Raw genomic sequence first — 21715 nt, forward strand, 5'->3', positions numbered from 1 at the left:
AATTATGAGCATTATTAGAATAGGAAAATAAATGACATGCAATACTCATCTTCCTGAGGTAAGGGAGTTAACTGACTATAAAAGTCCAGTTTCAACCCTTGCTGAACTAGGCTGGAATTAAGGGGTTTTATTTTGGCTGGAATAACAAGTCTATGCATAGTCCAATCAAAATCGCATAACACAAAATCAACATCTGGTTCGTAAACTGCTGTGCAGCTTTCAGTCGATTGCAGGATTTCCCCGATCTTTTCATCTTTTTAACCAAGGTGCTCAAATGATTTGATGCACTTAGCAAAGTAAGACCGGTTCTATTACTATATAGATATTGATTATCAATCAGATCGTCTTCACAGGGCAACACCATTTTATTTGAAGCAAATGCAAGTGATATGAGAGGTGGAATCTGATTGGTCAATAGAAGGGACATAACTTGAATAGCTACTTATCTCATTAGTGAAAACCACAAGCCCAGGTATGCTCTAACAAACAAAGGATAACAAGCAGTTTGAATCTGAGATTTGAACCCTTGATCACCAGATCCTGGCACAACAGATGGGATGCAACCAGTAGTTGCCTCCCTTTGCTGGATGGTGAGCACCAACCATTGCTTGTTGATTTGCCTGGTGCTTGCACCACATTAAACAGTCCTCTCACATAAAATTCACCTCCCCATATGATAGAAAAATACGAAACTACCGTTGACTGTGGTACAAAGTAGATGGTTCAATGCACAGACTTACAGGTTGTCCCTGAGTTTGGTCCTCATGGTGGCAAAGTCCATGGGGTGTTTGATGTATTTTTTATAGGATGGGAACTTCTTGACGTTGACAGGCTGGAGGAAAGGCCATCCACAGTTGTGCTTCTCCATCTCTGCCAGGAGCTTCCTGGAAAACACAGGGAACAACATGACACCATCAGGATGTACAAGCTAAACATAGGGGAACAACATGACACCATCAGGATGTACTAGCTAAACATCGGGGAACAACATGACACCATCAGGATGTACTAGCTAAACATAGGGGAACAACATGACACCATCAGGATGTACTAGCTAAACATAGGGGTAATTACATGACACCATCAGGATGTACTAGCTAAACATAGGGGAACAACATGACACCATCAGGATGTACAAGCTAAACATAGGGGAACAACATGACACCATCAGGATGTACTAGCTAAACATCGGGGAACAACATGACACCATCAGGATGTACTAGCTAAACATAGGGGAACAACATGACACCATCAGGATGTACTAGCTAAACATAGGGGAACAACATGACACCATCAGGATGTACTAGCTAAACATAGGGGTAATTACATGACATCATGTATGAACTGTGCTCATTTTTAATCTTTGAATTGCCAGCCAGTACTAAACAAAAGTGAGTGAGTGAGTGAGTGAGTGAGTGAGTGAGTGAGTGTGAGTGAGTGTGAGAGTGAGTGAGTGAGTGAGTGGGTGGGTTTTGGGTGGGTGAGTGAGTGAGTGAGTGAGTGAGTGAGTGAGTGAGTGAGTGAGTGAGCGAGCGAGTGAGGTTTTACGCCGCTTTTTAGCAATATTTCAGCAATATCAGGGCAGTGTCACCAGAAATGGGCTTCACACTTTGTACCCATGTCGGGAATCAAACCCAGGTCTACTGTGCTTTAAACAATAGTCTACCCCACCTGTCGCACACCTGCATGAGTGGTCAACAGTTCAAGATATCTACAATGACACAAGTTGATGAGTTGATGACATGGCTGGATACAGATTTGATTTACTTCTAGTTTTTTGGCTGTAAAGATTGTCTTAAAGCCCCTCTTCTCCAGCTCATACCACACTGTATATGCTGTTACACCACATGTGAAGAATCTAGAAAACTGAACATGGCGGAGTCCTCACCCGCAGATGACTAGATCCTTATCCTTGGTCGGTGAGCTGGACTCTTTTTTCTTCTTCTCTGTAGGTTCCGTCTTGCTACTTTCCGAATCCTTTCGCTCTCGTCCTTCACTTGGACGCTTCTTTCTCACTCGCTTGGGTTTCTTAAATGAAACACATACCGTTGGCAACACCACATATATAGAAATATTCAGTTACCCTAGTCACAACAAATAATAGTAACCATAGTAACATATCACCACCTGAAACAATGCACTGAATTTACCTTGCCTTCAAACTTGTCAAGAACAACAGACAGGGACTTATCAGGACTCTGAACTAAGTGCCCCTCTTCTGAAGCATCCGGGAACAATTGTCCGGGAACAAGGGTCCGGGAACAAGAGTCATGTTCCTGGACACAGTGGTTGACTCATGGGTACACAACAGCTTCGCGGAAAGCGTTAAAGTTGGTATGCAGCACGTGCTTCTTGCTGGATGAGCGCAAAATGCGCATGCTCTAGACACAGTTTATTTCAGTTGGCTTCTGGCATTCATATGGGTAAGGAGTAAATGGATATCTCTCTCTAAGTTAGCAAATAGTGAATTAGAATATTACAGAAATAGAATAGAAATAGTTGAGAGAGTTACCCATTTACATTGTTACCATACGGCAGCTTCACTTTTAGTTTAAATCCATAAAATTTGATATGATCACATTTTCATTGTTCATTACATTACAAGGGAATTTCACGTTCAGTTGATTACAAGGGAAGTTCACGTTTAGTTGATTACAAGGGGATTTCACGTTTAGTTGATTGCAAGGTAAGTTTAGTTTAGTTTAGTTTAGTCTTCCACTGCGAACCAGCCCCTTTCAGGCAAATTAGGGAGAGGGGGGAGAGAATTGGTTATCTTGTTGAAAATATTGATTTTGTAAAAATTCTTATTTTCGTAAATTTGGTGGTATTTCCAGATTGCATTTAATGTAATAAAACTAAGTATTAAAACCTCTTCCTCTTTATTGGTCTGTTAGGTTACCCCTACAAAGCCATAAAAGTATTTATTAGATATTACACAAATTGGGAATTTTTTAATTCCAATTTGGGAATTTTACTGACATATGTCTGAGCAGGTCTAGAAAATTGATATGAAGCAATGTGTAGAGTGAGTGAGTGAGTTTGGTTTTACACCGCTTTTAGCAATATTCCAACAATATCACGGCGGGGACACCAGAAATGGGCTTCACACATTGTAACCATGTTAGGGATCAAACCTCGTCGGCATGACGAGCGAACGCTTTAACCGCTAGGTTACCACACCACCCCAAAATTGGTTTCTTAAATTATACACTTAATTGCACACTAAATGGGTGAAAAGAACTGTTTCTTTCCCCAGCGTGAGTGGAGGAGGACTCAAGGCTATGGCACAAACACTGCCGATGTAATCTGACCACTCACTGGAACAAGCAGTCTCCTTTTCCTCTCTCTCAGGAACCAGGCCCTGGCTAAAAATAGCAACTACAGAGCAAGTGTCCCATGTATTCACTAGTGATGGAGGAACGTATGCAAACGTGTGAAGTATTGACGATAATATATCTGAAGAAGCTTCATTAATACCCACCTTTCCAACCATACAAGCAGGACAGGCCCATTTCTTGGGAATACTGAAACAAAATGTCCACATTGTCACGTGATGATAATGATAAAGACTTAAGTCTAATGATGTCGAACTCACCCTTACAAAATGTATCTAATAAGTTTTGTTTGTTTGTTTGTTGTTTAACACCACACTCAGCAATATTCCAGCTATATGACCGCGGTCTGTAAATGATCGAGTCTGGACCAGACAATCCAGTGACACCACAAGCAATTATTGTGAGAATAAAGTTCCTTCTAGAGAAACAATTTACTTCCATAATCTAAATGTTTTCTTCTTGATAGAAAGAAGCACAAAGAACAGCAACTGGCTGACTAAACATTCATGAATTCAGTAACACCTGCAATAGATAATCAGTGATGCCAACACTAGATTGTTGCAATTAGTTAAATCCTTAAATGACATTAAATTAGAAATTCACTCCAAAATTAGTAGCCACCCATAATGACAAGCAGTACTGGAATAATTTAGAATAACATCTCCCTTAAATAATGTCACATCAGTCTGCTATCAGACTATCTCACATCCCTTAATGTTTGAACAATGACAAAAAGTATTATTTGTATTTTCAAATCACTTTGATTTATGATTTATGCCGAAATCTTCAGGTTTGGCAACTGTGGACAACAGAAGAAGACTGTCTATGTAGAGTATGAGGGCAACGTACCGAGGTAGAGGTGGGTCGAGGCAGTCGATGTGTATGGCACGGGGACAGTGATCACACTCCACTATCTTCCCCAACTTCTTGCCGCACACTATACAGTGAGGGGCGCCGCTAGCCTGCAGACAGATCACCATGGTTACTTACGTCGTTCATTTCTATACTATCAGGCACATCAATTTAATTTCTTATTCAAACAATTTCTGTCAATCTGACTTGAGGCATGAGGCAAAACACACAATAATAATCAAAAAAAGGAAAAAGGTCAAAATTAATGTGCAAGAAAAATACATTAAAAAAATGTTTACAAAAAGTTGGTTGGTCCTTGTCTTACTTGACGTAGAGTACAACATTCAGCCACGTTCACCACAGATTGAGTGAGTGAGTGAGTGAGCAAGTATGGTTTTACGCCACTTTTAGCAATATTCCAGCAATATCACAGCCGGGGACACCAGAAACGGGCTTCACACTGTGTCATATAAGAGATCAAAGCCAGGCCTTCGATATGACAAGCAAACGCTTTAACCACGAGGCTACTCAACTAACGTTCCACCACTGAGGTTACTATGGTAACTCACCTTTGAAATACACTCATAACAGTACCAGTCTCCGTCTGGTATATTCTCCATCTTCGGCTGGAACACAGATAGAAATTATGCGATGAATACCTCCAAGCACAACACCAGGTTTGGGATCTGACACTAGTCCTCGAATCCTTTTTTTTTTTTTTAAACAATATACAGACGGGTAATGTTTTAGTTTTTCTTGACATCAGAAATACATCAAGAGACTAGTTTCAACTGAAAACTGTAATGTAAGCAATACTAATGATATTCTGAATGTGTATCCCACTTTCCATGTGACTAATGAATCTAGACTTATACATGAACACTTAACGACTGCTTCATCCGGTTCTATTCCAGTCGTATTGTTGTTTGTTTGTTTACTGTTTAACGCCGCACTCAGCAATAATACAGCTATATGACAGCAGTCTGTAAATAATCAAGTCTGGACCACACAATCCAGTGATTGATATCATGAGCATCGATCCACCCAATTGGGATGCGATGAAATGCTTCAACCAAGTCAGCAAGCCTGGCCACCCGATCCCATTAGTCACCTTTTACGGCAACCAAGGGTTGCTGAAGACCTATCTACCCCAGATCTTCACGGGTCCAGTTGGAATGTATTCCTAACCATGCTAACAGGCCCACTATGTAGTGGTGGGAGTTCGAGACTCCTAACATATCTCGTGTAAAACTCACAGCTTTACCCTGTGTTTTTTTTTCTTTGTTTTTTTGTTTAATGCCGTACTGAGCTGTATGACAATCCAGTGACTGATATTGTGAGCAACGAACCGCCCCCATCTGGGTACGAGGACACAATCAACCAACTCGCTGAGTCTGACCACCCAATCTATTTGGTCGCATCTTCCAACAATCATAGGTAGGGGACCTATTCTAACCCAGAACCCCCACAGGGTGCATAGCTTAAACATGTACATAGCTTCAAGAACTTTTCACTTCTTTTGTGTGATTACTGCAAGCCAAATGGGGATGTCAATGAGTTCGTTTGGACACCAATGTTAGCAATATTGCAGCAACTAGTGAGCTTCATTGAACCCATGTGCAGAATCAAACCCAGGTCTTCAGCGCAACAAGCAAACACTTTACCCACTGGCCCCGATTCCCGAAAGAGTGGCCCACCATTACCTTGAAGCAGTAGGTATGGTAGCCCTTATCACACCCGTCACACAGTAGGAGTTCGGCTTCATTGTCATCCTTCCGGCAAATCTGGCAGATCTGAAACAATATCAAACATTTTCACCACCTGTTTCCAAGTACAAATTTATTTTTCAAACTTTTCTGAAACATCACACACCAAAAACAACTTAAGATATTGAGAAGAAAATCTTTAAACTGAAACCAAACAGAGATTTTATACCTAACTCAGTTCTCCAAACACAATTCACACCTGACATCAGGTATCAAACTGCCATTGATTCATAGCTGTTTGTTTGTTTGTTTGTTTGAAGTTTAATGCCGCACTCAGTAATATGACAGCTATATGACAACGGTCTGTAAATAATCAAGTCTGGACCACACAATCCAGTGATTGATATCAGGAGCATTGATCCACACAATTGGGATACCATGACATGCATCAACCAAGTCAGCGAGTCTGACCACTCAATCCCGTAAGTCGCCTCTTAAGTCAAGCAGTCTCCCTTTCCAAGCATGGGTTGCTGAAGACCTATTCTAAGCAATTCATTATTGCTTTTAACAGTCGATGTATCCTACTTTAAACCATTATGATCACATCACACTACTGTTGATTGTGAATTCACTGGCCATTCTGAACATCCACCCTGAACTGATGCAATTCTATATCATTTTGCAAATTAATAGAGAAACTATACATCGACCATAACATGGTTTAAGTCGGAGAAATCACTCCAATCTGGTGATTCTACATCAAAATGAACAGATTCTCATGATTTCAACAGTACAAAATTTTATGAGCTTTTTACTATCAGAGACCCCTCTCTCAAAGACAACAGGCGTGAAATGCCATCTCTCAAAAAGTTGTGCATCACTCTCATGTTTTGTCGTATTCTAGTAAAAAAAATCACATCAGTCAGCAAGAATGTGGTAAAAGTCTCAGTAAGAATTCGTCTTTGTAACTGCTAGTTAAAAGACACCACACCTATCTGTCTTTTTTTCCACAATGTTAATTGCAATGATCCTACACTTTCTATCATTATTTTATTTAGGGCAGGCGAAGTTGCGTCTTTCAAGGGGTAGTGTTTCCCTCACAACTATTAGATATGTTTGCAGTGAAGAGGACGTCTGTTGAAAATTTATTAAAGATTTCTAGCTTGGTTCTCTGAATAAACAGGAATTCATGGCTATGATGTAATAGAGGTAGGGTATTCACAAGAATTATTTTATTAAGGACATCAGGTGCCTGTGAGTTGAACTGACAATTAAGGCCACCCACCACTTTCATAATGGACTTCTCCCAAGATATGGAGTTGTTTAGCTGTAGTAGACACAACATGAGCTGTGCACACGACGTGGTTGCAGCCACCGCCTTCCGCCACAAGACCAGGCCTGGCGGAATGTTCTCCTCCACATTGGTGGGTTCCTGGTCGTCGTCTTCCTGGTCCCCAGCATGTCCTTCACTCGAACTCGACATGTTGGCTAGATTAGGTGGCAGGCTGCTGAAAAGAAAATAGCATATTCAGAGATAGACAGACAAGCTCCTTCCCAGCGTGTGACGCCTTAATTACACTCATTGCCCTCTAACCCCAAATGTAGTAACGTTTATATTTTTGTATAGTTTTCGGGAATGCCATCATTGTGATTTTTTAAAAGGTTTACGACAGACCATATTTACCAGAGATTGCAGACTGAAGAAAAATCACTTAACTTCCCCGTTACATTCTTTCTATAACAATTACATGATAGTTGGAATGAAATAGAAATTCAAATTGACAAACAAGGAACATAATTAAGCTGGGGTAAGAGTATACAGCGTCACGGCAGTCGATCATCACTTGTTTGTAAACATAACGGTCAGTCGGTTGGTAATTCAACTCCAAGCATTGTGGTAGTCACCTATCACTGTGGGGAGCTTTGACTGGTGGCAGCAATAGTACTGAGAGCTCCGAGAACGGGCTAGCACTGGAAGGAGCTTGATAGAGAAACTCAATGTCTACATGCACACAGAACTGCTAGGTTTATAAGGCCCCAAAACAAAATATGCTCTCAATTCAACCGGCAGCATATTCACTTTTGAAACATTGCTCACCTGGGGTTAGTTTAACAAAAACAATAATCGAAAGGTACAGATCAAATCTTTTGCGCAGATATGTTTAAATGATGAAGTTAACCAGAAAAATATTTTTATTTTTTCAGCCAGAGGTTACAGATTGTTTATCTATAGGAGATGTTCTGATGTTTGATAGGAATCTCAGGCCTTAGGGAAACATCACCAGGTTTCATGATATTCCTCAATTTGATTAATTTCTCTGTGGTCTAGACAAGAAAAGGGGAGGAAACAAAGAGAAACAGAGTGGAGACTGCGAATTTTCTTCTTAGAACATTGATATTTCACATCGCACGACGTCTACACATTAACAGAAAACAACACCAACACAACACTGAAATGGACGTCTATAAGGGTAAATACACAGAAGTAATTTGTCAGTTTTATTATTTCACAATTACTAGTTTTGACAAAGTCTGAATTCAGTAACTGAAAGTCGAGGGGACATTTGAAAATTACACAGAAAGTTTCCCACAGTTCATCACAAATGGAATGGAAATGTTAACCATTGTATCAATACAGGTTCTGATAGTACCCTAAACTTGCATCCTCTTAAGCCAAATGTTAAGTCCAATATCTGGTCAGGGATTTATCTAGGATTTCAAACTAAGTGCCCCTGACACGCAAATCAGGGAAAAATCACAATTTCCAAACCTGGGCCTTATTCATAGGCCTTATTTTCTGTAATTTAGAGAAATTCAACTAGTAATAATGCAAAATGCCATCTTTAAAAAGCAAAAACATTAGGATTGTTTTCATTTTCAATTTGGAAATTAATAATGATATTGGTTGGAGAGTTCCTTGATAAATCCCTGGTAAGCTGATATGGTTAGTATATCTGTATGTAGGAGTGTGATACGTCTAGAAGAAAGCTCCCTACCTTACGACGACAACACTGGACACACAGATATAAACGGTCAAAACTACCTGTACTTATTGGTGGTTCCGACCCACCTCACGTTCCTCTTGATGAGCGGGGGTTTGAGGTAGCGTCTCTCCACGTTCGTCTCCAGCTTCAGAAGCCTGTCCCTGGCCACATCGAGCGGGTAGCGCTGGTGTTCCTTCAACTCGGTAACAGTGCGACACACCAGCTCCAAGTTAGGGTCCTCGGTTGCCTTCGCTGGGAGCTTCCAGCCCTGAAACACACAGGGCAGTCTTCTCATAGAACATTGTTGGAGAGAATAGGGTGAGGATGGGTGGGTGGGTGGGTGGGTGGGTGAGTGTGAGTGAGTGAGGTGAATGGGGTTTAACGTCGCGTCCAAGATTATTGAGCTTATATAGCGACGTGCATGCACCTGTATGTGTGTGTGGCTGATTGAACTCGTCCGGACTGATGCCGATTTATAGTGCTAGCACACTGAGATACCATGCCGCAGTTTAACATGAATACCCAACTCAGACACAGTATACTGTCTCCGAGCCGACCACTACCAGGCAGGGTAACAACAACTAACGTCGTTTGGTCATTTTGGTTCAGTCCAAATGACTGAACAACCTCCATTCCTCTCTCTGGGCAGACACTTTGTCCACAACACCACAGAGGTGGTCACATGTCACTCAAAGAAATGAACGATTAATAAACAACAGTCGAGGTATATGAGGGCAGCTAGAAGTGAGTGAGTTGGGTTTAACGCCACTTTAAACAGTATTCCAGTTATATCGCGGCGTGTAAGCTTAATGTGGGAGGAAAGCCCGAAGTGATGCAGGTCTCAGACGTTTACAATTTCTATGAAACCCACGAGCACAGGTATGGTGCTGACAAACCTAGAAACATAATCGGGGCGAACCAGGATTGGAACCCACAATCATAGGTTTCTGGCGTGCCCAAGGGACGCAACTCTGCACAGCGAATCGCGGCGCCTTAGACGACTGGACCACCTGTGCCCCCGGGCGGCCAGTAAACAGTGAAGTCTGAACCAGCCTAACTAGGAACAATGACATACAACCAACCAAGTCACAGAGTCTGACCACCCCATTGAGTGTTGTTTAACACCGCAGTCAGCAATATTCTAGCCACATCACACCGACCTGTAAATTATCAAGTCAGAACAAAGCAAACAAGTGAGTGAAAGCATGAGCAACTATACATGCCATCGGGACACGACAACATGCACTCAGCTTTGCTGGTTTGTTTGTTCGTTGTTTAACGCCACACTCAGCAATATTCCAGCTATATGACGGCGGTCTGTAAGTAATCGAGTCTGGACCAGACAATCCAGTGGCTGACATCATGAGCATCGATCAACAAAATTGGGACATGATGACATGCATCAACTAAGTCAGCGAGCCTGACCACTCGATCGTGTTAGTGGCCTCTAACGACGAGCAAAGTCACTTCTTAGGCAAGCATTGGTTGCAGAAGACCTATTCTAACCCGGATCTTCACAGTTCACATGCAGTAAGCACAAAGCCCAAACACCTGATACATTTTGAGCCGCCACTTATGACAAGCACGGGTTACACATGACAAGCAAATTCAAAGCAAACAACGAGTAAACAAAAGATATTGAGTTAGTGGGTGTACGCACATTCCTGACACTGACCTTGACCTGCAGACTGGCCTGGAAGATGCGCTCTTCCAGAGCTTCCACCTCCTCCAGGGCGCCCATCTCCACCTCCAGGTTGGCGTCTGGGTGCCAGTGGTCAGGGTCATCAGGCCGTGGCACCTCGATTTTCTTTAGCCGAGCTGCCTCTGCTTCTTTGTGGGCTTTGCTCTTGCCCGGACTATTGCACTCCTTCTTTACTTCAAACTTCATCACTGCACAACAAAGCAAACAAAGTAAATAGGTGTGTCTCTCTGTGTGTGTGTGTGTGTGTGTGTGTGTGTGTGTGTGTGTGTGTGTGTGTGTGTGTGTGTGTGTGTGTGTGTGTCTGTCAGTCAGTGTCTGTCTGTGTGCCTGTGCGTGTGTCTCTGTGTGGTGTGTGTGTCTGTGTGTGTGTGTGTGTGTCTGTCTGTGTGTGTGCCTATGTGTGTGTGTGCCTGTGTGTGTGTGTGCGTCTGTCTGTGTGTGTGTCTGTGTGTCTGTCTGAGTGTGTCTGTGTGTGTGCCTATGTGTGTGTCTGTGTGTCTGTGTGGTGTGTGTGTCTGTGTGTTTGTATATGTGTGTATATGTGTGTGTGTCTCTGTCTCTGTGTGTGGTATATGTGTTTGTGTGTGTGTGTTTGTCTGTGTGTGTGTGTGTGTGTGTGTTTGTCTCTGTGTGTGTGTCTGTCTCTGTGTGTGCCTATCTGTGTGTGTGTCTGTGTGTGTGTGTGTCTGTGTCTGTGTCTGTGGGTGTACTGAGGTGAATGTAATGTCTGTAGTAGTCTGTTTCATTAGTGCCATACCTTTGTCATTTCCCTTGCCACAACAAGAACAGGCGTACTCCAGGTACTTCTGTATGTTCTTCATGAGATTCTTCTCCCGGATGCCGCGTGAATGGAGGCACTTGAGGATGTCCTTCACATGCTCCTCGTCCAGGAGGCGCCACCAGTTTAGCTGCTTGTCTGCAACACCACCAACCTCATCAACCACAACATCATTTTCTGTACAACCACCAGAAAGGGGGGCTTATTTTTGTCACATTCTCCATGGAATGAAGTCTTGACAGGAAGAAACAGTCATAGGATTAGAACAAAGGAGGACTGTTTCAGGTTGGATAGCACATTGAGCTTTCTTAAAGCAATATCACTGCTGCCTATAAAATAGACTGGACCAGAAAAACAATGGTGTTAGAAATGATCAAATCTCTCAAGGTACTGAGGACCTAATCTTCACCAAGAAGTCTTACAGCAATATCATGGAGTTTAGTCTTATGCCACTTTTAGCAATATTCCAGCAATATCACGGCGGGGTACACCAGAAATGAGCTTCACACATTGTACCCATGTCGGGAATTGAACCTGGGTTTTCGGTGTGACGAGCTAATGCTTTAACCACTAGACTACCCCACCGCCCAGGCAATATCATGGAAAAGGGACCATATGTTTTGACTTAAACATGAATGATGTGTGTACCTATAGTGATAATATGAACCACCACATCCACCTCTCTACTGAAACAAGAACTGATTCCTTCACATTTATCACTAAGCTGAGGAGGGCACAGGTGGCCCAGTAGTCTAAGGCGCCGCAATTCGCTGTGCAGAGTTGTGTCCTTTGGGCACTGGGTGTTCATACGTTGCAGAGATCTATTTACAATGTTTGTGTGACAATATCAGATCTGTCTTACATGATCTACATGTTACAAACACAACATGACTTTGAAACTTGTTAACTCCTCAAGGGGGCACGGGTCGCCAAGTCATCTAAGGCGCTGCGATTCTCTGTGCAGAGTTGCATCCCTTGGACACGCCAGAAACCTATGATTGTGGGATCGAATCCCGGTTCTATGTTTCTATGTTTGTCAGCACCATACCCGTGCTCGTGGGTTTCCCTGAAGTGGTAAAGGTCTGAGACCTGCATTACTTCGGGCTTTCCTCCCACATTAAGCTGACATGCCACGATATAACTGGAATACTGTTAAAAGCGGTGTTTAACCCAACTCACTCACTCACTCAGCTAGAGCAAAACTGAACGTTTAATTATCCCTGAATTTCATCAGTTAGTTTGTTCAACACAGCACTAAGCAATGTTAAGGATCATGGATATTTTGGGGGGAAGTAAAGACTGTTTGTTGTTTTACGCCTCTCTCAGCAATATTCCAGCTATATGACAGCAGGCTGTAAATAATCCCGTCCAGTAACTGTGAGAGAAACGATCCATGCCATCCATGTATGATGACACGCAACCAACCAATCCATCCCATAAGATGATGGGACTTATTCCAGCCCATAATCACCACAGGGCTGGAGTGAATGTGTGAGAAACTTATCTTATTACCAACGAGGGCAAACATATTGGGGATAATTAAAATCATATGTGTCCTAGGGTCATATCACGTCAGGAGACAACAGTGTATTGTTTCCGTCATCCGGATGGCATTGTTGAAGTCATTTGAATCTTACTGTGACGTGAGGTCGGAATGACGTCACACTAGATTGGTTGGTTGATTTGTTGTTTACGCCGCACTCAACAATATTCAAGCTATATGACGGCTGTCTGTAAATAATCGAGTCTGGACCAGACGATCCAGTGATTAATATCATGAGCATTGATCCATGCAATTGGGACCGATGACATGTATCAACCAAGTCAGCGAGCCTGACCACCCGATCCCATTAATCGCCTTTTACGACAAGCATAGTTGCCTTTTACGGCAAGCATGGGTTGCTGAAGACCTATTCTACCATGGAATCTTCATGGGTCACGTCACACTAGAAACGACGTCTTAACTAGTGCTGTAAAGCTAGAGAAAGCTGCTTTCTGATTGGCTAATGTTGACTTCTTATTAGTTATTTCATTGGTCAGTTATAGTTCGCCAAAGATCGCTCTGACGTGACCTGTAATGGGATGTCCTCAGATCTACGTGCATGGCATTTGGCATGACTATCGAACATTTTGACTACTTGGCCAACTCACAGACCTTGATCAAACCAAAAAATGGTGAGTGAGCGGTTTAACGCCGCTTTGAATAGTATTCCAGTTATATCATGGCATGTCAGCTTGAAGTGCAGGGAAATCCCAAAGTGATGCAGGTCTCAGACATTTACCACTTTGTACAACACCATGGATATGGTGCTGACAACCCAAGGAACATAATCAGGGTGAACCGGGAATCAAACCAGTGATAATAGGATTCTGGTGTGTCCAAGGGATGCAAATCTGCACAGCAAATTGCGGCTCCTTAAACGACTGGCCCACCCATGCCCCCAGCACCAAAAAATAAGCAAACATGAACCAATAACATCTCTAGCCTAACTTACCATCAGGAATAGGTAGCGGCTCGATCTTGACAGGTTTGAGCATCTCCATGGTAACACTTCCAGTACAGCTGGAGCTGGTTGGAGTATCACAAGGTGGGGGCGGCACTTTGAAGGACGACAAACTTGACGACAAATTTGCCAAAGATGTGTCTGAATTTGACAATAAACTGGAGTCCAATGTACTATTCTGTAACTGACCCATTTGGAATGAACCAAACCCTGGGCTTGATGGCGGGAATGGCAGAAGAGGGAAAAATGATAAGGATGTGTTTGACACAATTGATGGTGAATTGTTGGAGTGGGGTGTGCGCGTTAATGACTGCTCATCGCAAGGCATTCTGGGTAATATACTGAACCATGGCTTTTGTTCAAGGATGTCTGTATAACTGTTCATGTGATGATCCTTGATTAGAGGTGATGGGGGAAAAATATTTGGAGGGAGAAAATGATTATTAGATGTATTATTTGTAGTACTGTCTGTCTCTTTCTTGAGCAACGAATCGATGCTTGTGAAATTATGCTTGGTCTCGGTTTTATGAGAGGGGGACGATGGACAAGGGGAGGTAATTGGTGTACTACTGACCAGTGATGTGGAATGCGAAGATATTGGCGACGGTATCGTCAGAGCTGTGTGAACATTATTCACAACCTCCTTTGGAGAGTTTTTCAGAGAGTCTCTTTTTGGTATTTTCAAGATGTCACTAAGTTTTGTAATGTCCGCCTTTTGGAGGAATAAATTGGTATCAATTTTACAATTACTCTTTTCTTTTTTTTCTTCATTTTCTCCATTTTCCTTCACAACCTTTGACAACTCCTCCATTATAACACTTTCAGATTTCACCGAGTCCTTCTCCGAATCTAATTTCATTGAATCACATTCACCATTAACAACTTTTTCATCCTTCTCAATCACAAGGCCCCCATCTTTCTCATTCACCACTTCCTCCTTTTCATCCTTCACTTGTTTTTCCTTTACTTCATCTGTCTCCATCTTTTCCTCTTTCACATCTGCCTCTTTTTTAACGTCTGCTTCCTTTTTAACATCTGCTTCTAATTTCACTGTCTTCTTCTTTGGTCCGACTAACTCCGGGTTATCGTCATAAATCTCCTTCGAAGACTCCAGACCTTCAAGATACAGGCCACCGGCATAAGGCAATATCCAGAATCGGCGCTTGTATCTGTCCTGGCCGAGCGTCAAGCCACGCAGTTTGTGAGAGGCATCAAAAACCTTGTTCCTGTACAGTCCATGTTGCTGAAAATCAGACATATTTAGAGAATAACCATTCATTCATGGGGTGAGGTGACATGGGGTTTAACGACGCGTCCAAAATAATTGTACACTTGTGTAGTGTGTGGCTGCTTGTACTAGTCCGGACTAATTCCCATTTTATAGTGCTAGCCAACTGAGATACCTTGCTGCAGTCTAACAATGATACCAACTCAGATACAGCATACGGACTCTGAGCTGACCAGTCCATGTTAAAGCCCCTTAATGCCGACAGGGTAACAACAAATACCATCTTTTAACGTCTTTTGGTATGATGAGGGCGGGGATCAAACCCCTGACCTTCCGCTCTCCGGGCAGACCACTAGATCAGGGAGGCAGTTCATTCATAAGGGACAGATGTGTAATTAAATGATTGAGTAGAAAATGTATACTGTAAATCTGAAAAGTTTAGTGCCACCCTGATAAGATTACCAAAGATCAAAGCAACTTTTGCATATGTTAGTTTCCATAAGTAGGAAAAGGTGTTGGTAGGTTGGTTGGTTGTTTAACGCTGCACTCAGCAATATTACAGCCATATGACGGCGGTCTGTACATAATCCAGTCTGGACCACACAATCCAGTGACTGACATCATGAGCATCGATCCACGCAACTGGGATACGATGACATGCATCAACCAAGTCAGCGAGCCCGACCACGCGATCCCATTCGTAGTCTCTTACGACAAGCATGGTCACCTTTTACGGCGAGCATGGGTTGCTGAAGACCTATTCCACCCCAGATCTTCACGGGTCTGTCGGGTTAGTGAACATTCAGATGAAATAATGTCATCAACGTACGACAACCCTAACAATAGATGACATCATATAGCAATGTTCATCATATCACCTCAACTGACCAATCAGCATTGAGAATCATGACAATTACCGTCATTTATTTCTGTATGTTATATCTCATCCATAGTTACCTTGGTCAACTTTTCAATCTTCTTTTCACATTCTTCAATTGTGATCCCATCTTCTTCCTGAAATTGAAAATTCAGTACAGTAACACAAGTAGGACTCTTCCATTGAATACCACTCAAAAGTTGGTAAAGAAAACCTGATTTTTTTCACAGTTAATTGGTCATGCTAAACTTCTGAAAGTACATAATGCTTCAGTCAGCAATCACAAGAGGGAAGTACAGGCTGCAGGGTTTTGTAGCTCAACAAAATCAGGCAATTATGTTCCCTATCTACAACAGAAAAACTTGATACACACCCTGTGTAATTTTTTGTTTTTTAATGCTGCTCTCAGCAATATTCTAGCTATATTGGACCAGACAATCCAGTGACTGACATCATGACATCATGAGCCTCAATCCATGCAACTGGGATAAAATGACATGCATCAACCAAGTCAGCAAGTCTGACCACCCAATCCAGTTAGTCGCCTCTTATGACAAGCATGGGTTGCTTAAGACCTATTCTATCCCAGATCTTCACAGGTCTAACAAAGAGTGAAAGCCTCAGTTGTACTTAAGTGTACAAGTGTATTCTCACCTCCTCAGACACAGCACCTGTGGCGTTGGTAGTATTGGTGGCATCACTGTCATTACCACTGTCGTCATCCTTGTCCTCATCGTCCTTATCGTCATCCTCATCCTTGTCGTCCTCGTCATCGCTCCCTTGTTTACTGGCAGACATGTTTGTGCTGTCCTCCTCCACATTAGGCTGGTTGGCGGACGTGTCCAGGGGCTTCCCTGCCTTCCGACACTTCTTGGCTTGAATCATCCTTAATCTGAAGCAATTAATATCAATTAATATCAATTAATATCAAGAAATATCAAGAAACATCTCTAAATATCAGTTGTTTCCCTCCCACTTGACATGCAGACAAAATGACAAAATCTATCTATCTATAAATCTTTGTGCTTCATTACATTGCTTACTTCTTTCTTTTTAAAACATTACCTACAAAATCCCTTGGATACAATTCCTAACAAAAGCAGAAAAAAAATCCCTTGATCAATAGTAATATTTTATGTAATAGGCATCAATACATATCTGCAAAATTTCCCAGGGGTAAAAATAAAAAGAAAGTAAATATTATTACAGCACCTTGTGAAGATTAAATGTCCACAAAGGGAGATAGTAAATAAAAGGGAAATAATTTGCAGATGATTTACTCTCCTAAAGTAACTTAAAGGACTTGCACTTGACAAGGACTGAAGAAAAAAAAGGTGAAATATTGCTCCACTATTTGTACACATCCATAAAACAAATGCGAAGTTAGGGAAGAAGTCCATGAACACCTACTGCCTGAGTTTTCCCTCCACCAGCCACTTGTCCCTGCGGAGTGTGTTGATTGTCTCTATGTTCTTGTCCACCTCGCCGGAGATGACTCGGCTGCCTAGCAACTCATTGCATATAAAGGCCAAGATGGCTGCCTTCTTGGTGGGATTGAGGGCTTCCAGGGGATGTAATTCTAGCCAGTCGCTCATCTGAAGAAACAAATTACCCTTCACAAACATTGCCTATATAGGAGGCTGCATACTAGGGCTGGGTCGAGGCCAAATTTACTACCCAGGTACCCAGGTGCCCAACCCTACACAGGCATCCGCTGTAGGTCTCAAGTTGGGTAAAAAATGTCCATTTGGGAATTGTTTTACAGAGCCCTGGCAAAAACTATTTAGAAACAGGTAAAAACCGAATTGACCATGACTACAATGAAGTTAACTGAAGCACTATCTTTATGCAAACATATGAGTTGGAAGGAATGCGTTTATAGTAAGAAAGAAGTGTAAACATAAGCAACTTGTAGTGTAACCATGGAGTTGTTTCGCTATTGTCATGATACAATATATCATGTGACTAACCACGGGTCTGGGTAGTCATGTAGGTGGCATGACAGGTGAGGTGAGGTGAGGTGAGGTGAGGTGAGGTGAGGTGAGGTGAAATGGGGTTTAACATCGCGTCCAAGATTATTGCACTTACATAGCGACGTGCATGTACGTGTGTGTGTCTGCTTGCACTTGTCCGGACTGATGCTGATTTATAGTGCTAGCTCACTGAGATACCATGCCACAGTTCAACATGAATACCCCACTCAGACAAAGTATACTGACTCCGAGCCGACCAGTCCTTGTTTTAGCCCCTTAATGCCGAGCACCAGTCAGGGTAACAACAAGTACCATCTTTTAACGTCTTTTGGTATGACACGGTCGGGGATCGAACCCGGACCTTCCGCTCTCTGGGCGGACGCTCTCCAGGGAGTTTGTACCTACCTCAGTCTTCTTGCCATTGCGGGCAATGATGAATATTCGGAGGATCTCGGAGAGGGTGGAGTCTGTGAGCTCGATGTCAGTAATCTTCTGGTTAAGCTTCGTCACAGCCTGGGATTATGAAAAGTAACAGTGTCACTTGAAGGCATCAATAAATCCTTTCCGACACAAATATCCAATAACCAAATAACCATGTTCAGGTAATTCCATCTATTATCCTGTTGGACTTACATCTGCCTTAATCTCCCTAAGTGAAGGAGTGAAAAGGGTTTTACATCATTTCTTGCATCGTACATCATGACAGGGGACACCATAAATGGGCTTCAAACATTGCATCCTCGAGGGGAATCGAACCCGTGCCTTCTGCCTGTTGAGCAAATGCTTTAACCAGAGATTTATATGGGACTCCAAACCAAGTGTCTTTGGCATGCAAATTGAGATAAAAATTGTAATGTTGTTTTCAAATTGGAATTTTTTAATCATTTTTTTAGAATTGCATCATTGTTATGATTTTACTGTTGTAAATTCCGAGGAATTGGAAAAATTCTAATTCAAATTGAGAATTTATACTGTCATTTGCTGTAGATTTGAGGCCGCATATCGGCATCTGAGCAGGTAAGGATAAATCCCTGTAACCACTAGATTTTCACTACGCATCTTTCCATGAGTGAGTTATAGACCTAGGCTTAGCACCACTTTGAACAGTATTTCTATTTCATCCAGGCATATTCAAACCCATGACCAGCAGATCCTGGCAGGGCTAAGGGGAGCTACTCTGCAAAGTGAACTGCTGCTACTAAAGAAAACTGGAACACATATACAAACATTGTAAATAATCTGACACCAGGTCACTGACCTCTTTAGGGTTCGGAACACCAGGGTCATCCAGTCCAAATCGAACGAGATGCGACATGAGGCACAGAAACTCCTCCATGTCTTCATCGTTATCATTCAACAGTGCATTCTGGAGGATCTTCATCGTGGGGATGGAGTCCTTGTCTGAAACATGGTGAAAACAGAAACACTTTAAAATCTTAATTTGAAGGCCTAAGGACTCAGCAATATTCCAGCAGCCTGTAAAGAAGTCTGGGCCAGACAATCTAGTGATCGATATTGTGATCAACAATCCATGCCCTTGGGGTACAATGACATGCATCAACCAAGTCACCGAGCATGACCCATCAGTCTCCTGCAGTGCAATAATCCCCAAGAGCAGACATATGATCGAGCCTTCAATAAAACGATGTCTAATGACAATCAAGAAAGCATACTTTCTAACATGTCATGACAGATATAAATCTCAAATCAGAGTCAGATAGACCTGGAATGTCGGTTTGAAAGGAACCATTCTATCAGTGTGGAAGCTGCCCCGAATTTGCAAACAAGTCTGTCAAGAGTGTATTTTATCCCATGCTCTATCTAAGGTCTCACACTCACCAAGTCCAAGAGCGTCCCCGAAGTTATGCATAAACTCTATCGCCATCAGACAATCAGCAAAGGGAGCTCCTGCCAGACGCACACCGGGGATTCTGGGAAATTCCTGGAACTCCTTTGAAAATAAATTGATCATGAAATTAGAAGATACTCTAAAAACTGTACATCATAATCAACACAAAATCAACGATCAAACATTTGGCTCAACGTCAACAGATATCAACGTAAAATCTTTCAGTTTTTCATTGATTTTAATAAACGAAAAGAATAATTATTTTATCCAGAAATCCATTTTCAATCGCTGGTTCACAAGTTCTGATCTTACAGACCGATAGGAGTGACTGAGTTAATATAACATATGGCAGTCAGCAATATTCAAACAAAATCATGAGGGGCTGTGAATAATCAAGTCTGGGTCAGGCAAACCAATGTTTGATAGCATGAGTAAAAATCCCCAATGGGAGTCTCAAAAACAGCCACATAGTGACCACCGAATCATCACTTAATGAACCCGTGAAATCAACAAGAATGATGTCTGACCCGGTTGTCACGAAGCTCCATGTCCTCGCAAGGTCGCTTCATCTCTCTCGCCATCTCTAGCTCCATCCGACGCTGCTCCTGCAACACGAAAAACACACATTGGCTCCGATATATTCCCTATTGGTGATTACGTGATACACACATTGGCTCCGATATATTCCCTTTCGGGGATAACGTGATACACACATTGGCTCCGACATATTCTCTATTGGTGATAACGTGATACACACATTGGCTCCGATATATTCCGTATTGGTGATAACGTGATACACACATTGGCTCCGATATATTCCCTATTGGTGATAACGTGATACGCACATTGGCTCTGATATATTCCCTATTGGTGATTACGTGATACACACATTGGCTCCGATATATTCCGTATTGGTGATTACGTGATACACACATTGGCTCCGATATATTCCTTATTGGTGATAACGTGATACACACATTGGCCCCGATATATTCCGTATTGGTGATAACGTGATACACACATTGGCTCTGATATATTCCCTATTGGTGATAATGTGATACACACATTGGCTCCGACATATTCCCTATTGGTGATAACGTGATACACACATTGGCTCCGACATATTCCCTATTGGTGATTACGTGATACACACATTGGCTCTGACATATTCCGTATTGGTGATAACGTGATACACACATTGGCTCCGATATATTCCGTATTGGTGATAACGTGATACACACATTGGCTCTGATATATTCCCTATTGGTGATAACATGATACACACATTGGCTCCGATATATTCCGTATTGGTGATAACGAGATACACACATTGGCTCCGACATATTCCCTATTGGTGATAACGTGATACACACATTGGCTCCGATATATTCCCTATTGGTGATAATGTGATACACACATTGGCTCCGACATATTCCCTATTGGTGATAACGTGATACACACATTGGCTCCGAAATATTCCTTATTGGTGATTACGTGATACGCACATTGGCTCCGATATATTCCTTATTGGTGATAACGTGATACACACATTGGCTCCGATATATTCCGTATTGGTGATAACGTAATACACACATCTGCTTCGAAATATTCACTATTGCTGAAATCGTAATACACACACTAGCTCTGATATTTTCACTATTGCTGATAACGTAATACACACACTAGCTCCGATATATTCTTTATTGCCGAAATCGTAATAGACACACTATATTCCTTATTGCTGAAATCGTAATACACACATTAGCTCTGAAATATTCACCATCACTGAAATCGTAATACACACACCAGCTCCGATATATTCCCTATTGCTGATAACGTAATACACACACTAGCTCAGATATATTCTTTATTGCTGAAATCATAATACACACACTGGCTCCGATATATTCCTTATTGCTGAAATCGC

At 42.1% G+C, this 21715-nt stretch overlaps 1 protein-coding gene across 19 annotated transcripts in view; it reads right to left on the reverse strand.

Moving 5' to 3' along the window:
* Nucleotides 1-21715, reverse strand: part of LOC139465761 (bromodomain adjacent to zinc finger domain protein 2B-like) — a 110790-nt gene that overhangs the window by 2980 nt on the left and 86095 nt on the right. For 12 of the 19 annotated variants that reach the window (XM_071247648.1, XM_071247642.1, XM_071247647.1 and 9 more), the window contains 18 exons: nucleotides 20316-20393; nucleotides 19779-19890; nucleotides 19198-19340; nucleotides 18345-18452; nucleotides 17377-17561; nucleotides 16621-16858; nucleotides 16047-16103; nucleotides 13853-15104; nucleotides 11337-11495; nucleotides 10538-10767; nucleotides 8937-9145; nucleotides 7179-7401; nucleotides 5891-5980; nucleotides 4757-4813; nucleotides 4185-4297; nucleotides 3482-3524; nucleotides 1889-2028; nucleotides 741-884 (listed from right to left, as the gene is read on the reverse strand). In XM_071247648.1, coding sequence (XP_071103749.1) covers nucleotides 741-884; nucleotides 1889-2028; nucleotides 3482-3524; nucleotides 4185-4297; nucleotides 4757-4813; nucleotides 5891-5980; nucleotides 7179-7401; nucleotides 8937-9145; nucleotides 10538-10767; nucleotides 11337-11495; nucleotides 13853-15104; nucleotides 16047-16103; nucleotides 16621-16858; nucleotides 17377-17561; nucleotides 18345-18452; nucleotides 19198-19340; nucleotides 19779-19890; nucleotides 20316-20393 — 3581 coding nt within the window. The remainder of the gene's footprint in view (nucleotides 1-740; nucleotides 885-1888; nucleotides 2029-3481; nucleotides 3525-4184; nucleotides 4298-4756; nucleotides 4814-5890; nucleotides 5981-7178; nucleotides 7402-8936; nucleotides 9146-10537; nucleotides 10768-11336; nucleotides 11496-13852; nucleotides 15105-16046; nucleotides 16104-16620; nucleotides 16859-17376; nucleotides 17562-18344; nucleotides 18453-19197; nucleotides 19341-19778; nucleotides 19891-20315; nucleotides 20394-21715) is intronic. The other 7 variants (XM_071247649.1, XM_071247640.1, XM_071247650.1 and 4 more) reach the window with 5 other exon arrangements.

This window comes from Haliotis cracherodii, unplaced genomic scaffold (genome assembly GCF_022045235.1).
Source record: "Haliotis cracherodii isolate W230 unplaced genomic scaffold, xgHalCrac1.p SCAF_18, whole genome shotgun sequence".
NCBI classification, from domain to species: Eukaryota; Metazoa; Mollusca; class Gastropoda; order Lepetellida; family Haliotidae; genus Haliotis; species Haliotis cracherodii.